This window comes from Coturnix japonica, chromosome 7 (assembly GCF_001577835.2).
Source record: "Coturnix japonica isolate 7356 chromosome 7, Coturnix japonica 2.1, whole genome shotgun sequence".
NCBI classification, from domain to species: domain Eukaryota; kingdom Metazoa; phylum Chordata; class Aves; order Galliformes; family Phasianidae; genus Coturnix; species Coturnix japonica.
In genome coordinates this window covers 16,091,274-16,117,308 of record NC_029522.1, presented here as the reverse complement: position 1 = coordinate 16,117,308, position 26,035 = coordinate 16,091,274, and the positions used below count along the sequence as shown (strand labels likewise).

At 37.9% G+C, this 26,035-nt stretch overlaps 3 protein-coding genes across 5 annotated transcripts in view; 2 read left to right on the top strand and 1 right to left on the bottom strand.

Moving 5' to 3' along the window:
* METTL8 (methyltransferase like 8) overlaps window positions 1-5,666 on the bottom strand; it is a 30,375-nt gene extending 24,709 nt beyond the window's left edge. For all 3 annotated transcript variants that reach the window (XM_032445839.1, XM_032445838.1, XM_032445840.1), the window contains exons 1-2: window positions 5,558-5,666; window positions 4,957-5,059 (exon numbers count right to left, since the gene is read on the bottom strand). In XM_032445839.1, coding sequence (XP_032301730.1) covers window positions 4,957-5,059; window positions 5,558-5,625 — 171 coding nt within the window. In that variant the 5' untranslated portion in view covers window positions 5,626-5,666. The remainder of the gene's footprint in view (window positions 1-4,956; window positions 5,060-5,557) is intronic.
* DCAF17 (DDB1 and CUL4 associated factor 17) lies at window positions 32-17,470 on the top strand. The gene is made up of 14 exons (XM_015868518.2): window positions 32-698; window positions 1,540-1,643; window positions 2,459-2,549; window positions 4,110-4,249; window positions 5,352-5,430; window positions 5,596-5,685; window positions 7,268-7,375; window positions 7,851-7,956; window positions 10,939-11,081; window positions 12,391-12,500; window positions 12,907-12,991; window positions 14,914-14,997; window positions 16,040-16,195; window positions 16,756-17,470. The coding sequence occupies exons 1-14, from the start codon at window positions 552-554 to the stop codon at window positions 16,939-16,941; spliced, it is 1,629 nt and encodes a 542-aa protein (XP_015724004.1). The 5' UTR covers window positions 32-551; the 3' UTR covers window positions 16,942-17,470.
* A 612-nt stretch (window positions 17,471-18,082) lies between these two features.
* LOC107316709 (cytochrome b reductase 1) lies at window positions 18,083-25,745 on the top strand. The gene is made up of 4 exons (XM_015868536.2): window positions 18,083-19,456; window positions 23,858-24,066; window positions 24,996-25,150; window positions 25,337-25,745. Exons 1-4 carry the CDS (start codon window positions 19,252-19,254, stop codon window positions 25,635-25,637), a joined length of 870 nt encoding a protein of 289 aa, XP_015724022.1. The 5' UTR covers window positions 18,083-19,251; the 3' UTR covers window positions 25,638-25,745.
* Window positions 25,746-26,035: the final 290 nt, after the last annotated feature.

The following is a 26,035-nucleotide window of genomic DNA, read 5'->3' as shown; positions in this document are numbered from 1 at the left end:
CTTGGGTCAGTGCAGCCCTGCTCAGCCAACACCCCGGTACCCACAGGTGGCACAGCTTCGGCTGTAGTTTCTTCTTTTGACTCAAGTATCTCTCACAAAACTCTCCTGCCTTTTACAGCCTCGGATGGAACTCTTTCCTTTGCACCTCTGTATTCCCGTGCGCATTGCATTCACTTCAATCCCTCAGCGCGGCGACCAGAGATCACAGCGGCTGCCACCGGCGGACACGGAGCCCCGACTCTTCTCCCTGCGAGCAGCCCCGGCCCTTCAGGCACAGTGCGGGTGCTCCGGCGAATTCCGCCCGGAGAACTACAGTACCCGGCGGGCGGCGGGGCGGATAGCGGCGTGCTGGGTAACGCGTCCCCGCCGCGAATGGCGAGGCGCTCCGGACTCAGCTCCCCGTGCGGGCCGCGTGGTTCCGGTGCGCGTTCTCCGGCCTGGAGGGGCCGCTCCGAGTCGTCCGTGGGCCCGGGCCCGTGACGGCGGCGGCTTCTCCGTGCGGCTCAGGGCTCCGTGCGAGCGGCAAGGCCCGCGCTGCCCGAGCGCCCACGATGTGCCCCTCCGTTGCTGGGAGGGCCGCGCCGCGGGCGCCCAACGTGTGCCGCCTGCTCGGTCGCAGGGCCTGCGGGTTTTACGCCCGGGACGCCGGCGTGGCCCTCCGGAATAACATGGGGCTCCTGAGAACCATCCTCTGCCAGGTAAGGGCTGAGCGAGCGGGACGCACGTTTCGTAAGTAGCTGGGTCGCGCTAGCAAGGCTGGGCGGAATACAAGAGCATAGCTCAAAGAGTTAGAGTTGGTTACATGTATTTCATGAAACTCAGACATAGAAACCTACGGAGTTCTGTGTTGAATAAACAGCAAAAGCACTTGTAAATCTCGTGTTCACGTTAGAAATTGTCTCATGAGATTTTATATTGCTTCTTTCATCCCTTATGATGATTAATATTAAACGTGTAATATTTTGGGGAGTTCTCGAAGCAAAATAAGAAAATCAGCTGAGGTCTGTAGGTAAGCAAACATACCTTAACATGTCAGTGACATTTCTGTTACAGAAACAGGGAAGTTAGTTGTAGACTAACGTGTTTCATTTAATTATGATTACTGCTGCTGTGCAGTAGCTGACAGCCTGGCACTGACAGCCAGTACATGGCAACCAGCTGTTACAGCTGACTTGCAGTAAATGCACTGTCTGAAACAGCAGCCTGTAATGCAGCCAGATATACAGGCATGTGAGGACAGTCATTTTATCCTTGATTTAATATTTTAACATGAAAATCGCCAGTTCTAATGGAGACAGTTAACAACAAAATGTTAATTGCATCTGTAAGCTAGTGAACAGTTACTTTAATTTAGTCTTTAAGTGAGAAGTCTTCTCTAAAAAATGTTTTGTTTAAAAAAACAAACAAACAAACAAAACCCAAACAATCATACAACAGGAAAGGTTCCATTACATTCAGTTATTGAGCTGCAGGAGCAAGGATTTTCAGCACGCAGTTTTTTCACAAGTCCATCACTGTTACAACCTTTGTCTGTTTCAGGAAAGTACCAAATTCAAGAATGTTTGGACAACTCATTCTGCATCTCCTATTGCTTATGAAAGAGGAAGAATTTACTTAGACAACTACAGATGCTGTATCAGCAGGTACCACATTTACAACTAAAAGCTGACCTGGCTTGCAGTTCTAACATCACAACTGTTTGAAACATATAGCAAACTTTACATGTCTCAACTGCCCCTGTGAGCTGAGTGGAACTTACTTTTGAGCAGATCAGTTCTCTGACATACTTTCATGCCCCATGAATGCTGCAGAGGCACAGCTCAGAAGCAGCACAGGGCAAAGTAGGGGTCAGGGGGTCTCACTCTCATCAGTCCTCACCCATCCCACGTGGGAAAGAAGGAGCAGGGACTAGGAGAACTGTTTTAAGCCATGGTCAGAACACTATTGAGATCGTGCAATATGAAACATAAAAGACAAATGTCTTTGAAGGTTTATCATTGTCTCAGCTTCTCCCTAAGGGGAAAACTACAATGCCATGAAGATTTTATGCTAGTATCACCTTTATAAAAATATTTGTACATTATGCCATGCCTTTATATTAGGAAAGGGGGAACATTGGAAGTGCATTAGAGGAAGGCTTCAATGTGATTCTTAATTTATGGAATATGCTTTCTTGTTAATGGGTATTACTAAAGTAAAAACATTACTATCAAGTATATCTTGTCTTGCTTGGTTTGACAAAAACATAGAAAAGGTTTGGTTTTAGGTGTTACTTCATACTACATTTGCTTACAGGCCTTATTTTGAGATCAATTTCAGATAGCATTTGCAAAGGAAAATAAAAGCATGTAGATTTCTAACTTACCTAAAGAGGTAGGATTTATATAATGTATGAAATTACTTATGACAGAAAGCAGTTTATAAAGTAGATTAATGATTAGCAATCATTTTCCTCCAGCATTGCACAAGAGCCAAGAATACTTTATCAAAAGCCAAAGTGTTCTAAGTCAGAAAAAATAGAAGATGCTTTATTATTGGAATGCCCACTGGTAAGATTACTTTTTACTAGAGTGTTGTTTTGCACAAACAAATTAATATCTTTTAGAAGAACAGATCTAGAATACAGAGTTCTTTCCCTGTTAACTGCTTTTGTCTCAACATTTTTTTTTGGAGTTAAGTCATTCAAGGTTTGCATCATATGCTTATTTTGACAGCTTGGGGGTATACTCTGAATTTTTCAGCAGTGCATTTAAGTGCTTTTACATGAACATCTGTGGAAGATCTTAAAAACTGTGCCTTTATGCTTATGCAACTCAATTCTAATTCCTTACAACATAAATTCTGTTTTATTTATTTTTGAGTTATCAAGGGCAGTAGATGGGAGAGTTTTTTTGGTTTTTTTTGTTTTTTTGTTTTTTTTTACTAGATGTTAACATTTTATATATTAAAAAAAGGCTATTGAAGTAATTCTGTCCAAAAGCTATTCTACTCTTTCTAGTTAATTATCTTTATTTTAATTAATTTTCCTCCTTTCTTCCCTTACATTCATAGATATTCATACATAGATAATCTTGCTGCAGTATTTAGACTGAAGCTTGTTCTGTTTTCTTACAAAAAAGGTAAAATTTAAGAGAAGTCAATTAATTCAATTAGCCATCCTTCATTGAACACTGTAAAGAGAAGGAAAAGCGTTTCTTCATTCATGCGTTATTTTGCTTAGTTTGAAATATCTGATTCACCTGGTGGCATTTTAAACTATAATAGTTTGTACTTGGGAGCACCCTGCTGAGATATAATCTGGAACATACAAGGAAAGAGAAATTAAAAATGCAGTGAGTGTTTCTGTATTGTTCTCCTTAGTTCGTATGGTATAGTAATTTCATGCAATTTGAATATCTTTTAGTTCAAAATCAAAAACTGTTGCTATTACAAATGGATTTTCCATTTGACTTCAAACTGATAATATTTTCCACAGTTGTAAAATCTTGACACATTTGATGCCACACAGACTTGTAATCCTTTGTCTTCATGGGATACATTTTTCTGTTATTTTTTCCTGAAGCCAGTAGTGGTTCTATTGGAATTTGACTGTTTCATAGGAAAAAGGTCTTTATGGGTGCTCCTGTGTCTACTGATTTAGATCAGTTCTAAGCTATAAGAGCTTAGTCTCCTTGGACTATTTGTAGAGAACATTTCCCCTTCTTGAGGATTTTTTCACTTGTGCATTGTCCACAGAACCTAGGAATATTGTTTCCATATTTGAGGCAGCAAAAGGAAGCAGTTAATGTTATCACTCAGTGATTTTTTTCTGCAATACTTACAAAATGTTCTTATGAAGATTTGATATCAGCTGTATTAATATGCAATTATACTTCATTTATGCAATGCAAAGAAGTCATAGAAGTACTTAGATTTCAAAAAGTGTGGCATCAAATTAATTATATGGTGGTCACATTAATGTTTAGCACAGATATACGAGCTTAGAGATTCTGATGTGATTATCAGGAAGGTTTCCATTTTAGTTTTTAAGAAATATGTATTTATTTCTGCCTTGTTGTTATGTAATGTTCAGGTACAGACTTCTTTATGATAATTTTTTTGTTACTCAGGGGGAAATGCTACCAAATCCATCAGACTATAAGCCTTCCCTTATAGTCTTAACAGTGCAGAACTGGCTTCTACGTCTCTCTGCTGATTGTGGGGAAATACTGGAAAAAGTATACCTTGCGGGTTCCTGCTGCAAATTCAGGTATTAAACATTGACTAGCGTTTATGTACCTAACAGTCATTAGTATTAAACTGGAGAACAGGAATCATGTTTAGCTTGCAGCACAGTAAGCTGTCCAATTTCTGTGCATTCAGAAAATCTTGTTTTGATGATTCCTTTGAGAGGGTAACCTCTACAACAACTAGCCAAAGGACTACAAAATATAGTTTTTAATTGGAGGGAATTTGCTGAAAATACAGAGGGGAGTGGAAAGAGCGAAGCCCCAAGTTCCTCATCAAACCTTTTTCCCAGATTTTTCATTGCTGCTGGTGATTGAATGCCATGTAAACAGATTACCTTAAAACGCTCCCTGTAGATCAGAGGATGCGTAGTTTTTGGATGTCTTAGAGTGAAAGACAGCTCATAAAACCTTAGGAACACAGTCATACACAGGTCTGTTTGTCTAGCAGTTTTTCTGGAGTATTTTTCCTGCTCTCTGTTTTCTTTAGAATCACTTCAGCAACTTAAGTATTGTGGTCTCAAATTTGGCATCAAGTTACACAAAAGCCTCACACAAAAAAAAAAAAGCTAACAAAGGGACTACTGTTGGCTTTTTCTCTGATGATTTTATAGCCTTTGATAGTGCAATAGCAACATACCGGCAGAAAACTTCTAAGAACTGCAAAGCAAACTTCATAAAAAATAAGAAAAATATGTTTAAAGGTTAAAGTAAGCAGTTTTCAACTTACAAACATTCTTCTCCACAGGGTATCCATTCTCTTCTTAAAAGCACAGCAGTTACTGCTTCTGGCAAGGTGCACGGTTTTTTGAGTTCCTGAAGTCTTCTTTAGACTGAAGGATAAGAAAATAGTGATTTGTGAAAATAAGACAGTGAATGTTTGTACTTTGAGACATTTTCACGTAACTTTATAAGGAATAAGCTGTTCTTGGCATCCAGTCCAGTGGCGTTTGCATTATTGAGAAGAGCAAACAGTTCAGGTGCCTTTCCCCAGTCAGATACCGAGCAGTTTGCCTGGACACGAGGATCTGCCTAATTACAATAGGTTATATTTTGCATTAAATAGTGTATTTATTATTAAATGATTGTACAAGGATTAAGATAGGTCTTCCTTATCACAAATAGGTACCTAAGTTGGGATGCTCCTCAAGAAGTAATGGTTGTGAAGTCAGCTCAGAATAAACTCCCTGCAGAAGCACGGCAGGTAAGTTTGCTGAAAAACTATTCTTAAATTTTTACAAGATCAGTCACAAATTTACTAGAACAGATATGGAGACATTATGCTTTGCTACTATGGTAAAAGATAAAGACATCCTACTGCCAGTAAATACCTCAAGTATAATGCGTGTTCAATGCTTTTCTTTCCCAGGCAGGTATCCAACAGTCTGTACTGTTCCATCTTGCTGTGTTCCAAGTTTTGCCTCTGTCATTTATTGGAATGCTAGAAATAAACAAAAAGGTAGGTTTTATCTGCACTGCAGCTGTATGAGAGACACGCTTTAGGCAACTGTCCCACCATTTCAGAAGTCCTATCTAATATGACTTAGGACATATGTTTCAGGACACATTTTTTTTTTTTTAAATGAATAGTGATGTTCTTTAAGTGTCTGACAGTTGGAAGCATTGGGGGAAGAATCTTAATTCCAGAAGAGACACTGCTAATTAATTATTACTGGGTTACTCCTTGATGTGTCGAACTTCAGTTCTTACAATTGCTGTAATAAAGGCTAGAGAAGTGTAGAATGTAGTGTTCTTTTCACATCTTCATATATAGTTACACTTCTGACCCACTTCTAGTAATAGCCTATGATTCTATATACAGTTACAAATGATTGAAACTTGTATTATTGTAGATACTGAATGGTAAAGTATAAATATACGCCTTTATCAAACAAGAGGAAACAACCTTACTGAGGTTGGGTTGTGACCTTCTGCATAAGCATATACTTAGATGGTCAAGCTGATGAAAATTCTGATGTTCTGGTTAAAAAGATATTTTAAGTCATAGGTGTTCTAGATAAATCTTACAAGTGGAACGGTATGAATGTGCTGGATCTGTCTCCAAAGTTCTGTGAGCTGCAGTTTCATTTGGGGTCCAGAGCTACCAGCAGGTTTTAGCTCATGCTGGGTTTGTCTAAGGCTGGGAAGTGGAAGAGGAGTTTTAACCATTTTTTATTTGGTCCTGTGAAAGTTTAGGGGCACAGTTCTGTTTAAAATTAGTATTTATAACTGGAAAGCACAAATCTTACCAGTATCAAGGGTATTCTCCATCATTTTATGGATGGCTTGCTGGATTCATCATGGTCACAGCAGGCAAAATGTTAAAAAAAACAAAAACAACAACAACAAAAGAAAACCCACCTCTGGTCTTCCAAACATCTCAGTATAAAAAAAATTACCAACTTCACATGTTGTCATTAAATACTAAGAACTAGTTTGTTCATTGTTGTTTTTTTTGTTTGTTTGTTTTTTGTTTTTTCCAGTGGAGATGTTCTAAAGAGTAGCACTAAATGAATACTGCATAATCTCTGAAGGGGTAATTGGCTTTTCATGTACGTGTCTAATTTGGATTCAGTGAGGATCTGTACTCTGACAGCTGGATAGTTTTAGTACAGCTGTACACAGTCACAGAGGCATGATTAGACTAGTATTTTACCCTGGTGATGGAGAGGTTCTGCAATCAGTACTTTTATATTGAACTGTGAGCTTTCCTATTGACTTCCTGTGGGATGCTGGGCAATAAAATCTATTTATGTCTTGTAATAACTGGTTAACATGATATGAAGACATACTGAGAATTAATTAGAGAATAAATGTTCTTGTAGAATACTACGTACCTGACACAGATGTTCCTGCAATGCAAAGTATCACGGAAACTCAGCAGGACAGATGAGCTACAGAAACCTACTTAGACTAAAACTTTGGCTATAGATTTCAGTCAGAGTCAAAAAGGAATCCAATTACTGAGATTATATTCTTAATTTCACATTTCTTATTCTCTCAATTATTTCTTCTTTAATAGAATATTTTTCTTTTTACAGATATTTGGTAACAATGTGACAGATGTTGCTATTTCTAATGGAATCCTGATAGTAATGTACAGTGTGGGTTTGGTCAGGCTCTATAACTTCCAGGCCATTACTGAAAAGGTAACATGAAATTTTTCATATAATCCATTTGTGGCAACAAATCATTAATACACTTGTAATGAAACACAGATACATGGGGATTGTGTCAAAGGATAGAATTCTTGCCTATTTACAGTCTGAAGATATGAATGGATGCACTATCAGAAAATTCTAGCTATGCCAGTAGAGGTGGCAAAACATGAGAAACAGAACTGAACAGGCATTTCAACACATGCTAGACCAGAGTGTGCTGCTTTTTGTGCACAGTCTGTAGTTACAAAAGAAAATGTTACAGTTACAAAATCATGGGCATGGAAGTTTCTTTGTTCTGAACCTGAACTACATTGAACCTTTTAAGTTTACCTTCTTCCAATAAAAAAAAAAAGGCTTTGAGCAGCATCTAACAAGATAAAGAATGTGGTAGTAATGGAGCACTGAAACAAAAAAAGCAAGTAAATATGCATCAGTAAAGCTGAATTGTTCTGTATTATTTTAGTTCATGGAGCAGCCATTTGACTTGGGATGTGAATTCAATTGGAATGGTCAAGTTGGAATTGTGGGAAAGTATCCGTTCGGTCTTCCATGTAACATTAAAATAACAGGTATTTATGATCTTTGTATTATCTTGGCCTGTGTGGCTTATTTATGACGTTTTAGCACCAGGAACATTAAAATTAATGTCCTAATGTGCTGTTGCTTTATTTTTGGTTCATTATAGTAAAATCATGCTTTTCTTTACTTTTAATTGCAAGAATTAATTAAATAGCATCCAACCTGATCCATTCCACGATTCTGTGACTTACCCAGCAAATTAGTACAGCACATAATCTATTTTAAAAACTTCACAAGTAACACACAAAATGGAAACAGCTTCCTTATTTTTGAGAGACAGCTGCTCAGGGAAAGAGGAAGGGCTACAACAGCCGTTACTGATACTTAGAAACTGTATATAGCACATAAGCAAAAGATGAGGGAAAATTTAATCAAACCTGCAGAGAGAATTCAGTGATGTCCAAATTGCATTTTGATGTTTCTAATTATTGGAAATGTGCCAGTTTCAGTAAGGCTAATTCCCAAGGAAATAAGGAATGATATCTTAAAAACAATCCTCATGCTTCAAGTCACTAACTTACAAATGTTCTGCTTTAAGTAATGACTTTAATTTCTTTGAAACCTAACGTTCACCTCTACTGGTGCCTTTGACATTAGAATTTGACAATAAGAATCTTAATAAATGACCAAAGCCTGTGAAGCTTACTTTTTCCCTTTAGAAATTCTAAAAAGTTCAAGTAAAAAAAGTTGAAGTGGGAGTAAGTTCCACCAAACTCAAATAATTCATGCTTTTTTTCCTTTAATTTTTGAAGGTTTCTGTAGTAAATTTTTTATAGGAGGCTGTTCCCATGAAAATGTTTTTCATCTTCATGGTTACGAACAACATTAGATAATAGCACACAAACCAAAACTGAGTCACATAAACTTGAGGAAATGCAGAAAGATAAAATGCAGAATTAACAGTTAAAGCTTTCAAATATAATGAAATGTTTTATCAAAACAGTGATAGGCTACTATAGCTGATGTCTCATCATTTCATATTTTCCTCTCTGTCTGCTAAACCAGAATGTAATGATACAGGCCCTGTGGAGAACACTGTGGAAGCTTAGAAAGGAATTCTATAGTATAGGAATTCTATTCTATTCTCATGTATAATGAATCACTATAGGTTTTGATATTCAAAACCCATGTGCTGAGGGAGAAATGATTTTGAATTATATTTAAAAATTTGTGGTAAGGAAGTTTTGAACTTAGATGAACATTTGCTGTGGCTGCTGTTTGCAGATAGTTGCATTCCTGTGGTTTTAGAGCTGCTTCCTTTGAAATGGCTGACTGAACCTTCAGTGCACTGTAATGCAGTGGATCAGTGAGTGAGATTTTAACAGTTTCAGAGTATAAACTTGTATTCACTGTTTAGAATTTTCCAGTTTATTTAGTCCTAGTGTCCCTACAGAAAGTGCCAGAAGGGATGGCAGTCCCTTCAAATATGATGCTATTTTTATGATGTATGAGGTACCCAAGAGGAGGTTTGTATTTGTACCTAGTTTGTACCTACCACAACTTGTATAGCTATTGACTGATAAGAAATTTAATTTTGGTCACGGTTGAAAGATAAGAAAAGGTGACTATAAATCTTCATTATGTCACCTTCTGCAGGACCAGAATGGAAAATTATAATTTGATTGATTATCATAGGATTCAGTAATTTCAATTTAAAACAAACAAACAACCAGAAGAGATATTTTGCTCATTTTTCTTTTCCACAACAGATTAGAACAAATTACATGACAGTGCTGCCAGGAACAACTTTATGGCTTATGTTTAGGTGAGACTTGAGAGTTTTAAGGAAATGAACAAAGAGGCTCAAACTAGAGACTGAAAACTCACATTGCTAGGGGAAGTACTCAGGAATAATGAAAACAAAATGTTGAGCAACAAGAGCAAGTGACACATAACAGTGATGGGGAGTTGAGGCGGCAGAGTCACACTGCTGCAGAGGTGGCAGCAGCCTTAGCATTTTTAGGCAAATGAACATAAAAAAAGAAAAGCATATCTTAGCAGCAGGCTGTTCTGCTTTGGATTCCTGTATTATTGGAAAAAACATTTAAACCTATCATTTGGTCCATCTGGTAGATTTTCTGATGGGCCTAATTATATATTCATTATTTAAAATAAAATTCTACAAAGTGAAATGTTACAATTTTTCTTGCCCTACTTTTTATTTTCTGACAGATGTTAATAATTGCAGGTCCTCTGCCTATGCCTCCATCCTCAGCATTCTCCATACTTTCTACCTCATTTTTCATAAACCGTATGCTTTGTTACATCTTGCGCAGTCTCCCATTTCCTATGTGTTAGTCCAAAAGATATCTAAGAAGAAAGCCTTTCTCTAGCTTGTGGAAAGACTTCATTTTCATGGATAGTAAAGTGATTCCTTTCAGTATAAAGGGCTATCTTCTGAGAAACACAAAAGAAAAAGCAGGAAGCGCTTGGTACCATCAGCTATGGTCTGGTTAATTATCTAGACTAAGCAGGGCAAAGACAAGTCAAAATTGGATCAGACTATTGGGAAAAAGAAAGTCCAGATAAGAACCTTGCCCTCCTCACAATAATTCAGCTTGAGTACTATTATTTTCAAGAGACTAGTGATCATTTGGATACAAGATTTGACTGCCACTTGATTCATTCACGTATACATCCACTCTCATTCAGATGAGCAGGACTAATTTTAACTATTTGCTAAGCCTTCATGTATCCAGCTCATTTGGAATGAAGTCAGTCAAAGATATCAGGAGATGATATCAGTGAGAACTCAGTAACCTTCCACATGGAACTGCAGATAGGTATATGTGTCTGGATGCTAGGTGAGGAACTGTTGCTGGTGCTAGAACAATTATAACAGCCAGCATATTTCCACTTGTCTTCAAAAGTTCTGAAGAATTAACAGCTTTATTGTAATTTAGACTTGTAAAGATCAACAGAATTATGACTGTTTTTCTACTAATGGTCTTAACATTACCCCATGTTTGCAGATACCCCACCTTTGCTATTTGAAGCATCTACTCTGGAGAATGCATTTCAAATTGGAGGCTTTCCTTGGCATTATATCATCACACCTAACAAGAAAAAACATAGAGGAGTCTTCTATATTTGTTCTCTGAAAGACAATGCTTTGGTAATATATTCAGATAGTAGTTTCTCTGAAATAAATGTGTATCACATATGTCCTCATCTCTCCTTCTGAGCATTGCTGGAGGTAACAAAGTATTCATTTTCCAGTGTGGTGCTTTCACAGTGATTGACCTACAGCATTCAGTTTGCCATCCAAAGTCCTATTTTCTTCTGAATTACTAATTTTGATATTTCTTTCATTGCAATATAATCATAGCACTGCAAGTGCTACTTATCATTGTATTCACAACTTAAAAGTAAAGAGTCCAGACTCTCAGACCTAATTCCTTGCATGATAATATCTTAATGCACTTCCAACTGGTCAGCCTACCAGTTAGCAACTTAAGAAACTGCAGAATAAGCTTCCTTAGTGTTTGTGGTTTCTACATTTTCTATCTCAAGAAAGATTTTATTACACAGCTTAATCCAGCATCCCTATTTATTTTTTTTCCTTATGTACCATTCATCATATGTTCTTTTATATGAGATGACTGTCTCAAATTTTACTTTGGATCTGCATTTGGCTTATAGATATCTATAGAAACAGTTTTTGGCCTCTCGCTTGAGGATTCTTCACAAAAAAACTTCTCATATGTGAATGTTCTTATCTCTTTTATTAGCCTGATCAAATCTGTGATGCTCCTCCTATCTCTTTTAGCTTCAGGACACCTTTCACAACCATAGCTAAAGATCAATTTAGATTCAAAAGGACTTGTGCAAACCTTTCCCATCTAGTTTTTTTTCTATGTGGGTTCATGCTTTTGAAGATTTAAATGATTAGCCAGCTAAATTTAACAACAGAAAGCACCTGCCAAAACTTCAAGATTTTGATCAGTTTGCATCTGAAATCACAAGTTACCATAGGCTTACACAGTCCACAAATATTTGTGCACAAAAAAGGCTGGGCCTGAGGCTTGAAGCAGAAGTTGAAGTTTGTGCTTCTATGTTTCTCATGTCTTCTCAGATTACTAGAATTGGTCAAGAGTTTGCAGAATGTAGATTAAACCTTCATTTTGCATAGTTTTAGGAGAGGCTGCACATACAGCCATGGTACCAGGTCAGTGCTTATTGCAAATCAAAAGAAAAGTTGAAACAGTTCCATGGAGTTGTCCTTGAGAATTAGAACTGTTGGAAACTGTATTCATTTTCTTACTTGTTACTTTGTTCCTCTGCCATCTTTTCTGGTCATGTTTATCAAAGTAATATTTATAAACTTTCAGAGGTATGTGGAGAAGTGCTGTGTATTTCCTCTCTACTTAGATTTGTGAGGCTTTAAGTATACTAAGATTCTAAGCTTTTCCTTCCTTCTTCAGGCAAAAAATGGCATACAAGATATGAAATGCTGTTCACTGGAACCTGATTGGATATATTTCCATCCAGATATGTCGGGCAGAATAATCCACGTGGGACCAAATTTGATAAAGTAAGGCTCTTTTTTTCCCCTCTCTCAAGTCCTGTTTTCATTAGGCAGAACGTTGCATAACTGCATAAATTCAGTAGCTTGATGATTTGTAGGCCAAAACACTGTCATCAGTTCCTAGAAACTGGAAAAACTATGAATTTGTCAGAATCAGGAGCCCTGGTCAAAGCATCTGCAAATTTCTAGGTGGTGAGTGTGTGCATTTGCAGGCAATAGTAGAATTTGATATTAAAAAAAATTCAGGACAACTGTGTTAAAATCTCAGTGATACGCATAAATTATAAGAATAATTTATTACAATTTCAGTTATTTCTGTTGGTAGCTGGTCTTTTAGATTAAAAATATATAAGTATTGTAGTAAATGGATATGAATGTATACTCATCTTGTGATTTTTTGTTTCTTTGATAGAGTCTTGAAACTTAAAGAAGTTGAAAATACAGACCAAAATGAAATTGTAGAAGACTTTATAATCATGGCCAACAGAGAAAACTGTGTGAGTTTTAACAGGAATTACTAGTATCTGAAGTGACAGTGCATAATTTTGAGCAATTAGGAGGTGTTCTGAGAATGTATGTGAGCAATCGCTGTGTTTAATGGGCATAATTCAAAATTCTTTGATGCTCCTTATTTTCATTGGTCACTTTAAAACTACATGAAAGAAATTCTGAAAACAAATTACATAGTCAGGACAGGTTTCTAATTCCTCAATTTTTTTTTGTTTGTTTTTTAAGTTCTCTGCAGACTTTAAGGTGTTCAGTTTAATAGTATCAATTATGCTAAACATACATACAAGCAGATTTCCTTTGAATGAAGGTGTCACCAAAGATAACTTTGTTTATACTCTGCTAAACTGATTATACAAGTGCTAGAAATGCATCTAATATCAGAACTTACAGGTACATTCTGTCTTCACGTATAGTTGTAATTACAGAGTAAACAGCTAGCCAGAGGTTATCTAAGAAAAGACTCACCAGTGCTGAGGCTTTCAGTCAAGATGGATGCTCATCAACATTGAGGTTCTCCACAAGAATTCCACACAGGAGCAGTTTCCAGAAAGAAATGCTACCTTAGTGGTGGTCAACCCTTAAATGGAATCTAGGAGAGGTGGAGTCAAGCTCTACCTCTCCTGGGAGCACAGCTGAATTATCTTCATCTGTGCTCATGCAGCTGACTTGTTGCTTGCCTCAGATGGTTAATTAGAGGTTCAGGCTGCGATCAACAGTTTCCCTTACACTTTATAAGACAACAGAGATAGTACACTCCCTTCAAAAAGTTTTATTATTCCCTGTTGTGTATACTTGCACAAGTTTAGTGTTCATGTAACCTTTGGTGAACCAATTCAGTGCAATAACACAGTAAAAACAGCTCTGGGAGAGAAAAACAACTCTCAGGCCTTCCCTCCCAGAAAAAAAGAAGAAAAAAGAGAGAAAAAAAAAAAAAAAAAAAGGAAAAGGAAAAAAAGATGACTCTTCATTTTCCTTACTTGGTGAGGTGAACTGGAGCTGAAACATGGGGCCAGAAAAGTAGATAATAGCAGAACCAAGTGGCTGGGGAATGATCTGAGCCTCTGCAGAAATTAGCTGATAAATCACCTCCATTGTTTCATGAAATCTCTTAGAGTGCTTTTGTGGTTTTTCTATCACAAATGTAAAAAAACTTGGAAGAACACAATTAGGAAGAATAGTTTTTGGTAAGGCCATGTCATTTTCCTTCAGCGTATATAGTTTATAGAAAGCAAAGGCATTTTTTCGTCATTTATGAGTACTGTAAATTTATATTAAATTCAGAAAGGATAAGCTTTGTCATCTAATGGATTGCCTTAATTATTTAAGAGTTGAGTAGACAACTTTCTGTTGGAATAAAAGCTAAGAAAATAGAGTTGTTGAATCCTGTCTTTAATCTGCTTTTTACTTCTGACCTCCATTAAAGTATTGATAACACCAGTTTTGAATGTTTTTGGCATTAACGTACGCAGTGAAAGCAGCTGTGGTGGTTTAAGCTGCTACTTTGTCTGTCTCCTGGAATTAAGATGAAGAAGCAAATTGGTGGTGACTTAGCTGTCATCATTCTCATTCCAACATCTTGGCTCCAGTAACTTCTGTTCTAAAAAAAATAGTAGTGGGGAAACTTTGCCATCTCCATAGCAATGAGAACCTGTAAATAACTAACATCAGTTGTACTTCATCTAAAGCCACCAAGTACACGAGCCCTCATAAAGAACAGATGGCAGCAATAAGGCTGTGTATTGCTAATAAATAAATGAGATTCCAGAGATTGAAGCAAGGTCAGAAAGCAGAAGGCATGACAAGATTCCACAGATAAAAGCAAGGTCCAAAAGACGTGAATTAGATATATTGTCAAAGATATAATGTAACTATACTGCTCTAAGTCCAGGGCCATTCTTTTTCTCCAAAGGTGAACAGCTCTGTTACTGTAACATCTTCTGGTCGAGTGGTGAAAAAACGTCTCAACTTGCTAGATGATGACCCAGAACAAGAGGTAACTGATCCATTACTCTCAAACATTCCCTTTAAATATTTCTATTTAATTTCTATATTTCTAGGTTCTAGAGGAACCTATTAGAAAAAGCTGAACTATATTTTCTCCACCTGGCACTTTGATTAAACTGCAGGGGAAAGTAATGCTTTAAAGTTACTGCTTCTTTAGAGTGAGTACCATGAGGCCTGTCCTTCAAGAGCCTTATGAAGAATACAGCTGGAGCTAAAATTGACATAAATACAACAATTAAAAATCATTGGTTTCTGGAAGTCGTTTCTGTTTGTGTTTGTTTTTGTTTTTTTCTGAGGAAATCGATTTTACTATGATAAAAATACAGGACAGTCCTTTTATACATAATCCTTCCGGTGTGTAGTTCATTTAATTTCTATTCAGTTGTTTTAACAGAGTAAAAATTAGAGTCTGCAAACTCTATTTTCTCCCACTTCATTTGTGGTGGCATTAGATATTTCTCCACCGTGGAAGAAAAAAAACTGGCTGGAATTTAAAGAAGAGAAAAATGATACGGTTTAATCAGTAAAAGAAGTATGTTAGCCAGTCCATGGCAGTGAGATAGAAATAATTATGGCAGCTCACATTCTTCACCTTTTGTTCTCAGTTATTCATCGTCACATTGTGGAGAGAGAGAGAGCTCTGAACAGAGCATAAAGGTGTTCACATTAATGGAATTACCCTAATACAGCCATTCTCTCAAAACCAGTAATGATTTTGAGCAATAGTGTCTCTAACATAAGTACTTCAACATGGGGCATGAAGTTCAAATTGTACATTTCTTCAGTAATTTTCAAAGTAATTTTTCCATTTATCCTATCATATCTAAAATGCATCTACTTGCACGTTGTTCAGAACATCACTTTCTTCCCTTCCTGTTTTAAGGAATATTGTTGACCTAAGTTAGACTCCTTGTGCTGGGAAAGATGCTAGTTGGCTGTCAGGCTGGCAAAGTGATGCCAGAATACTTTCTAGTTCTTCAGGGAATGTGAAATTGTTTCATATGTAAACTTAAGGCTTTGTTTTTCCTAAGACATTCAAAATTGTAGACTATGAAGATGAACTGGATTTGTTATCCACTGTGGCAGTTACTGAAATAGGAGCTGATGGAAGAGCTCACCTTGATTTACGCTGTAATGAACATGGGATTCTACTTAAGAGTATTCCATTACTGGAATCCTGGGATGTGGTGAGGAGCATTCCTTTTTTTTGTTTGGTTGTCGACACTAACATTTTCCCTTTCCTATTTACCTGCCATTAAATGCATTAATTTTTCATTCAGATTTGAAGATAAACTGTGATACCAAGTGTATCATTAGATAGATAAACTGTGTTACCAAGTGTTAGGATGAAATTTGTACTAAATAATAGTCGAGACTTAAAAAATCTAAGTATTCCATCAGACAGTAGTTAATTTATCAGAAAGATCTTATAATTGTCTGTATAGGCAATTTAAATGCTTTAAATTTCTATTTTTCCCAAAAATAGGTACACAGACTATCATTAAAACTCTGCCGTTTCTCTGGAAGGGCAGACTGTGTGCCTACACACAAATTTCCTGTTTGATCAGGGAAGTAAACAATGTTATGTATATATACGTATGTATTTTCCCTTCTGCCCCAGAGGGAAATGGTACTATTACTAAATGATATTCTAAACTACACTGTACTAAATGATATATCGAGCTATGATACTGTTATCAAGTTGTGGAAATTGAGACTGCAATCAGAATTATTTTTTTCATTTCAGACTTACAGTCATGAAGTTTACTTTGACAGAGATACCGTATTACACATAGAACAGAAGCCCAACAGGAGGTTCAGTTGTTACGTTTACCAAATGGTCTGTGATGCTGCAGAAGATGAATGTTCAAGACATAAAAGAACAGAAAGAGTGTCTTGTAAAAAAGGAGGGAAAATTTTTGAATACACTTAAGACCTAACAACTACAGAAACTTCAACTTTGTTGTCATTTAAAGACTTAATATGTATAAATTAGTCAACTACTGTTTTCCAGCCAGTGTTTAACATTCTGTACCATTATTCAAGGTTTTATTTTCTACTTTTTTCTCTCTTCCTAATACTATACTCTTGTGTGTAGACCATAATGGTTTTTCATGTATTCACCAGTCCATTAATGCTGGGTACAGCATTTCTTGGTTCTCTTCAGCAACTGCATTGAAATACTGAACATTAAGGAGAAAGATGTAAACTTCTTGATTGTCTACCATCTGCTGCATTCTATCCTATGTTGTTTTACCTATGCAACTTTAATACAGGCTGTTAATTAAACAAAATGTGAAAAGCTGTATAGAAAAAAAATGTCTATGTAGGACAAAAACGGCAGTTATTGTTACACAAAACCAAGAGGATTTTTTCTGATATACAAACCATTTGGGTTTTTTAGTTGTTTTTGTTTTGGTTTGAAGAAAAGTATTAATAAATTATGTATATTTACAGCCTTATATGTTTATTTATTTTATACATATATATGAAATAGGCACTTCTGATTATCCCCATGCTAAACTTCACAAACTGTTCATTCTGAGTCAAAGTCACCAGATACTCAGTCTGATCACTGTGTGCAGCCTGTCACATACGTGGGAATTCCATGTGGTATATTCGTTAAAAATATAAATGAACAAACAAAAAACAACTCACAACCCAACCCACTTCATTATCATAAAGAGTAACCATGCAGATGACCAAATGCAAGCCAAAGGTGCCTCCAATAGTGTCTCTTTTGGAGGGATGACCAATATCTGATTTCTCCTCACTACCACCACTGTCATGTTCATTTCGTGAGTGTAATTGTTCCAAACCCAGCTATTTTTCATCCTGGTAACCTTTACTACTGAAGTGTTCATTATTCCAGCTGATGCAATAGGGAAGGGCTTTAAAATTATATATTAAAACAGCATTTGCAAGATTGTATATAAAGTGTAATGTGAAAAAAAAGTAAAATCACAGAAAGAAAATTTAAAAAAAAAAAAAAAAAAAAGATGTAAGAAGGTAATGAAACAACTGTAGAAATAAAGAACAGCAGCAATGCTCTACTTACACCTCACCTTCAATTCATTTTCATTTAATGTCTAGGAAAAAGGCACCTGTCCATTATGCTACTACATAAATAACAGAGAGATAGAAGAGTAGAAACTACTACAAATTCTATAGGATCTGGTGCTGAGGCAGAAATCTCTATTCTGAGGGATGGCCTCAGTTTGGAAGGGAGTAAAGACAGGTGAAAATCAGAAATGGGAATACAGTGGGAGACCCATACCCAGGCTATCCTAGTCTTGGTCATATTACATTGCACAAGGCAGTCATGACAGTGTTACTACCTAATAACTCGAGAACTGGCATTATCCAGTTTTAGGTGCTATGACCCATTAGCACTGATGACACTATAACATGAAATGTGCCATATGGCCATGACAGATCTCCCTTCAGCCCAGGTGACTACTCTGATCCCAAGCACAACAAATACAGCCACAAACAATTCTTGTCTCTGACTTCACCTTTGCTAAGCACTTTTTCACAACCTCCCGTTTCCTTTAGCACAGAACATTTTATATGGAGGTGTTCTGTTGTGGTTTTTTTTCATGCTGACAGTCATCTTCCAGCTTCTGATCTTGGATGTGACTAAATCGCCTAAATTTAGCAGGTCCGAACAGAACAATGCCCATACACTCCTACAAACAGCCCAGCGTCGATGTAAGAAACTGGGTTAATAGCTGCTGACTACATTTACAGCAGTCGAGGAATCCAACGAGAGTTGAAGGGGATGACCATGACAAAAACCATGCTCCGAGAACAGTACATCAATGCCTTTAAGCACGCTCAGCTGCTGCACTTTCTGTGTTGCGTGTACTCATCTCATCAGAGCTTCTGGTTTATCTCTCGGTGCTTACGGCCGCGCTGCGTTATCTCTGCAGCAGCGCTGGAAGCTCCCGTCAGCGCCCCGGCTCACCGCTACAGCCATGTGCACAACGCCTCGGGCACGAAGAAGGAGCGGGCGGAGCCCCGCGGAGAGGTCCACTTCCAGCCGCCGTTCTGAACGCGAAGGACTGGGCAAACCTGTACTAAGTACTTCTACAAAGCGGCGTGGCGACAGCCGGCTCGCTACAAGCGGCGCGGGGCTGTGCCGGGGCTGTGCCGGAGCGGGGCGGCGCCGCCCGGGCACGGGGCCGAAGGAGGGCGTCAGCGAGGGCGGCCGCCCTGCCCCTCCCGCGCGGCGCTGGCGGCGATGAGCGGGGCTCGGAACATGGAGGACTACGGGCTCTTCCTGGCGCTGCTGGGCTCGGCGCTGCTGGTCGGCTTCGTTTCGGTCGTTTTCTCCCTCGTCTGGGTCTTCAGCTACCGCGAAGGGCTCGGCTGGGACGGGGGCTCGGCGGAGTTCAACTGGCATCCCGTCCTCATCGTCACGGGCTTCGTCTTCATCCAGGGCATCGGTGCGTGAGGGCCCGGCGGGGCGGCAGAGGAGCCGGGGCCGCGCGGGGTCGGAGCGTCGGAGCGTCGGAGCGCTGTGCGGGACGGGAGCGGCGAGATCGGGTCGCGGCCGGGGAGCTGCGCGGCGCTGCCGTTCGGGAGAGCCAGGGCTCGCAGCGAGACGGGACAAAGAGTCCCTTGTCGTGAGCTACGTATGCGGTGGTTTGGGTTGATTGGTTTTTTTTTTTCTTCCTCCCTCCAAGCACTTGTTTACCCTGGCCTGGGATTTCCTTGCACTTTGAGAAGGGCTCGCGAGCTGTGTTTTCCTAGTCAGCCTGAATTTATGCGAGCTGGGAATCGAAACGCCAGCAGTGCTGCCCTAGGAAACTTTCTCTCGTTTGGCTCCGTCCCTCCTGGCTCGCTCCCCCGTCTCAGTTCAGCACCACCGCAGCCAGACCCAGGAGCAGGGTTTGTGCCAGAGGAAATGCAGCACCAAGAACACCGCTGCAATGCATTTCATCAGCCCAGATGCTGCATAAATTCTTTTGTGAAATAGATATTTACAATTCGTACTTAATTCTGTTGCCTGAGTAATACAAAGTTCTTATGATGAGGCAGGGGGACGTTTTTATAGAGTGCGTGAACTTCTGATTGCACAGCGTTCAGCCTTGGACCGACAGTGTTTCCCACTCCATGTGCTATGTGCTGTCTTTTTTCCATCACACACCCTTCACACGTTAGGTCTTAAGGGCAAGGGTTGTTCTTTGAGGCCGACAGGAATGTTGGAGTTTGAACGACATGCTTTGGCTTTTAGTATAAGCTGTTAAATCCAAGAAAATGACTAACTTATACACAATACCACTGATTAATGGTGAGAGATTAGGAAAGAAAGCAGACAGAATTCCCTGTAAAGTTTAAAAAGCAGATAATGGTAGTGCCCCAGCAGTACTAATCCTGAAATTTGAGAGTTAATAGTTACACTAATTGCATGAAAACTAATGGGGAAATTTGGCACAGACAACAGCCTCCAATGGTGTTTTCTGATAAAGCCAGTAGCATTCTTGCTAGTTTCACTGATAAGAGAACACGTGAAGAAACAGCACCAATTTCTCAAAGAAAGGCAAATGAAAGTTGCAGGGAATGGTGGTAATTCCTTCACAGCTTCACCACTGACTTATCTGGGGAGGCAGAGTAAGAAGACGATTTTACTTTTCTTAAGTAATAAAGAACCTCTAGAGATCTGAAGTATTCTTTTCTATGTAAAGGGAGGAATTAACTTAGAATTTCATTGTTAGCAGCCTTATTTACATTTGCTTCACTGCTGAACGACATTTTGCACTCATCCAGCCAGGAAATGTGTCCAGCACATCTGGACATTCATTCCAGCAATGCGTTGTTTGGATCACGCATCGGCCGCTGGCTCTGCAGCAGGAGCCCCGCCAGGGCTGGAAGGAGCAGAGCGGGTGGCTGCTGAGCTCCGGCTATGCAGGGAATTTGGCCATTGGAGCACACACCGCAAATGCAATATTTTCAGTGGCAGTGAGGTATGTTCTGAGCTCCATGGCTTCAAGTTACGAAGACGTTTTGAGCAATAAACAACATTTTGAAGCTGGTTTATATAATGTTGCTCAATAGGTCACGTAAAGTCTAACTTCTAGTTGTAAATAAGCAATGAGAAACACCTGTTGACTTCACTAAATACAACCTCTCATGATCAAACTACTGAGCTTTTTCTTTTCATAAACACAGATCTCTTTTCTAAATTTTTATTTATTTATTTATTTATTTTGGCAGACAACAGGGGGAGGCTTTCTGCAGAACTTTCCCCTGCTCGTATGCTTTTATTTCCTTTGAAACTCAGTTTACCCCTGATTCAGAATTAAGGATGTTGCCTCAAGCCTTGTGTAGGTATTTGTAACATAAAGGAAAGCTTATCATAGCTCAAACAAACAAATCAAACCAGGAATTCATTGATAGAAGAGCACTATTTGGAGTAGGAAATCCAATTTGGTAACATGAAAGCAAAGCTGGAGACTGATGGAGAAGTCTACCATTGAATTCGAAGTAATTTGGATGAAGCTGAGGGATCACACACCTCGATGCACATACACAAGATAAAGAAGTCTAGAAGTAGCTAAAAGTAGGAAGGAATAGCTGAATAAATACTTTGGTTAAATTTCTGTGCAACACATGAAATAACAACCAAATCACCTGCTTCTTCAGGTCGTTAAAGTCTGCACCGAGGATAGAACCGTACTGTAGGTCTGCAGGAGGTAGAAGAGGTGATTGAAATAACATGGATAAGGGGAATTAGATATGCCCTAACAAAATTATTGTATGCATCTTGTCAACCAGATGGAAAAGCTGTATGAATGACAATGTGAGCGTTAACTATTTATAGATGAGTACCTGTAAGTAAATTATATCTGATAAAACCCTGTCAGTGCACACTAGTAGTCTGGATAGCTTTCCAAAGTGGTGAAAATACAGGCAGTAAAAGTCTGCATATTTGTACCAAATTTTAAAGATTAAGATAGGAAAAAAAGTGAAAAAAAATTGATTTTAAGAAGGGCTTGAAAGAACAGTATTAGTGTGACAGAATGAAGTAAATTAGTAAATTAAGAATTTTGCTTTCTTTTTCACTTACATAGTTTCTTCATAGACACCAGAGCTCTAAAGAAACATCTGCATGCCTCTTCATGCTTGGCGTGCAAATGATAATGATTTGGTTTCCTCTTAAAGGATTAATGCAATCATGATGTAATATGGAATAAATGATTTTCAATTCATCACTAACCTATTAAAATCATACTAGAGAAGCGAGTATTTGGTCACCAGTTGTGACCAAGTGGGTTGTGGGAAGCAAGCATGCAGTCAGAAAGGAAGTGAAAGTGGTGAGGGGGAAATGGGACCTTGTCTTTTGGCAATAGTAAATAGTCAGATCTGCTCAAGTTAGGATGCATAACTTTACACACAGGCCTTACTGAGAAAGGATTACAGCAAAATGTACTATCATATATTTGTCCTGGGCTACAGTATGCAACAGGTTAATGCATGGTATTGCTAACAAGTCTCCAAGCCATTCCTTGTTTTTCTGTCATACTGTGTCCAAAAGAGAAACAGACAAAAAAATTCCATGGTCCATAAGACTGGCTGTGAAGTTCAATAGTGATTTTGGAAGTTAAACAAAATTATGATGGAATCTTACGCAATATTAGACAAAAATTATTGCATGAACATGATCTTTTGAGAGCTAAAGCTGTAAACTGAGACCAAGATCTGTTCAGGTCAATTTGACTTCAAGATATATAGAGTGCAGTACTCCATTCCACTCGAAATAAGCTACTGACAACACTCTGTGCCATAACTTACAACAAATGAGGAAGGAAGATTTACTGGTATATAATACCCTCGTAGAATGTTGAAGTCTGGTTGGGATCTTTTGGCATACCAGCAATACAAGATAAGAAATCATAATCATTAGTACTAGGTTAATTGCCTGATGCAGGCAGTAAATTCAATATTAACAAGATATAAAATTATCAGATACATTTTGTGCAACTGTTGGAGATGATCTTAAGCTCATGCTGAATCACAGACATAAAATTATGACAGACCAAGTACGGTCCTTAAACAAGGCTATCTTCCTAATTTTTTTAAGCTGTACTGTTTCCACTTTTTAAAAGTAGAAAACTGAGAACTACCTAAATGTTTATGTATTTAAATATTCTAAGGGAGCTTTCATTCCAGTATTATATTTTCACACAGCATGTAAAAGCATATATTGATTTAAAATGTACTTGTGGACTGAAAATTCCACTTGTGAACAGTGTTTTCTGTGTGAACTGTTTAATGGAGTGCTATGTTTCCTGGCATACATTCAAGTCAAAATATGTATATCTAAATAGAACTTTAAAATCAATTGGTCATTTTTCATTATTATTCATTGCAACATACAGAATTAATATCCTTTTCACAAAATATTATTGCACACTGTCTTAGTTTGTTATCTTCTGAACATAAGAATTGGGCCTCATTCCTCCAATGTACCTAAGCAGTAGAGAAATCAAAACCTTGCGCAGACTCTATTACATCAATTTAAGAAGCAAGAAAGAAATGACACCAAGCTGTTCACTGTTATTTTTTTTGAAACACACTTGAATTTTTCAAAAACAGAGGAATAAATTTTTCTAAAGGCAACATTTAGGCCTCAGTCATGTATTTGGAATGTTAGTCGGGGAAGGAGAAAAAGCTTTTAAAAATCATTCATACAGTTTCATTAATCATTCATAATCTTCTAAGGGAAGATAAAAGGTCTCATTTTCTCTAATTTCCAATGGAACTATATGAATTATGCATAATTATTAAAATCTTAGAGAAGTTATACCGTAAAGAATAAAATCTTCATTCTTTTCTTTTTTCAGCCATTATTGTGTACAGATTGCCATGGACCTGGAAGTGCAGCAAACTCCTAATGAAGCTGATACATGCTGGATTAAATACCATAGCTATGATTCTTGCAATTGTTTCTATGGTAGCCGTGTTTGATTTCCACAATGCCAGGAGCATCCCCAACATGTACAGTCTGCACAGCTGGATTGGGCTGACTGCTGTTATATTTTATTCTCTTCAGGTCAGAATTTAACTGTGTTTATAAATCAGTTGTAAAGTTAAATAAGGTATTGAGTAACTCAAGTACAATAGAAAAGGAAAAAAAATCATAATGATCCGGTTATCACACACAGAATGTACTCAGCTGAGGGATTTGGGCTCTGGATTTCTATCCTTCACTGCTCAGGCAAGGAGGTACAATAAATAGTTTTGAAATAATAGTGTTTTAACACCTAGGAAAAAAAAGGCAGCATATCGCAGTACTAATAATCATATACTTTATACCTTTAAATGCAAAACAAACAACAAAAAAGAAAATCTGGAGAAGTAACTTGAGTGCCTGAGGCTCCAAACATATGACATGGTGCTCTCTTCCATCACAGAATTAAGACTGATAGGAGGACTTCTGGCCCTTTCACAACTTGACACCACCCACATACAGCTTCACTCTAAATGCTAACAGACCTCCACCCTTCTAGAGAAAAGCTGTTTAAGTTAAAGCTAAAAAAAAAAAAAAGGTAAAATTCTTTAGACCACTCAAGTAAAAATGTTAAACTCCATTCTGATCTTCATCTGAACAGAAGGGGAGAAAAGGACTTAAAACTGAAGGGACTCTGAAAATGTAGTTAGTCACTTATTATCTTAATTATATTACTGACAGTGAAAGATTGTGTTTACAGTACTCAGATTGGTAGCAATTTTAGCATTAGCAAGAAGTTTAGACACTGGAATGAGGTGGAATTATTTAAAATATTTTATATCTGCTTTCTAGATGATGATCCAGAATGATTTCTTTGGTTTTGTAAGATTACAAAATAGAAATACCAATTCCTGTGGATATTTTAACTGAAAGCATATCAAAACTGATTTTTTTTTTTTATGATTTCAATTTTGTTTCAGAAGTATGGCTTATTTCCCACATAGCTTTAACTATGAATCTATTCTGTTCAGCTTTTTTTAGGCTTTGCTGTCTTCCTACTCCCATTTGCTCCAGCACATCTCCGAGCAGCTCTCATGCCAATACACGTTTATTCAGGTCTCTTCATCTTTGTAACAGTGATCGCAGCAGCTCTCATGGGAATCACAGAGAAACTTCTATTTGCACTGTAAGCATTCATTTTTCACTTGTTTATTAAGTTAATTCATTGCATACTATAATTCTTTGTTATTATTCTGCCCAATCTGGTATTGAGGTAGAGTTTTGTTTTGAAAAGACCTCTTACCTCTTAGGACACTATTGGTTTAGATTAGAACTGTGTTTAATTGCCTTTTTTTCCCCTCTCCTTCCAAAGGAACAGTACTGTGTATAGTACATCCCCACCAGAGGCAATTTTTGTCAACTGTCTTGGTCTCCTGATTGTCATATTTGGCGCACTTATTTTGTGGATGGCAAGCAGGCCCCATTGGAAACGCCCACCAGAAGAGAATTATAAAGTTCATCGGCCCAATGGAGGGGCTCCTGGAGGCATGGAAGCAGAATCCACAATGACAGATGGCAGTAATGCAGACAGATCTGATGTGGGGTTCAACAGTGAGGCAGCCAGAAAACGAAACTTCAAACTTGATGAAGCAGGGCAGCGATCAACTATGTAAAGAAAATACACAATAACAGTACTAATATACTGCCAAAAAACCTCTGTTCCTTCCAATTTAGTTAAATAGATATATATGTATATATACACACACACACGTTGCAGTATCATTTTCAGTATGGTTTGGTTCAAAGACCTTAAAGTTTTAAGCATGTGAATTTAAATTGCAGAGTGTCCTAAACACATTGTGTTGTTTAACAGTCCTCACTCAAAAAATTGAGAGCATGGATGGCATCACATACTGGGAAAACATTTTCCGTATCACTACTTAAATTAGTATTTATACATCTAAGAGTCATGAAGAGTTATTGAGATTAAATTCTATTCTGCCCTATTTCAATGGTACAAGAGAAAGTTGTGAAATATACCAGAAAACAGAATTTATCTGTTAGCACATAA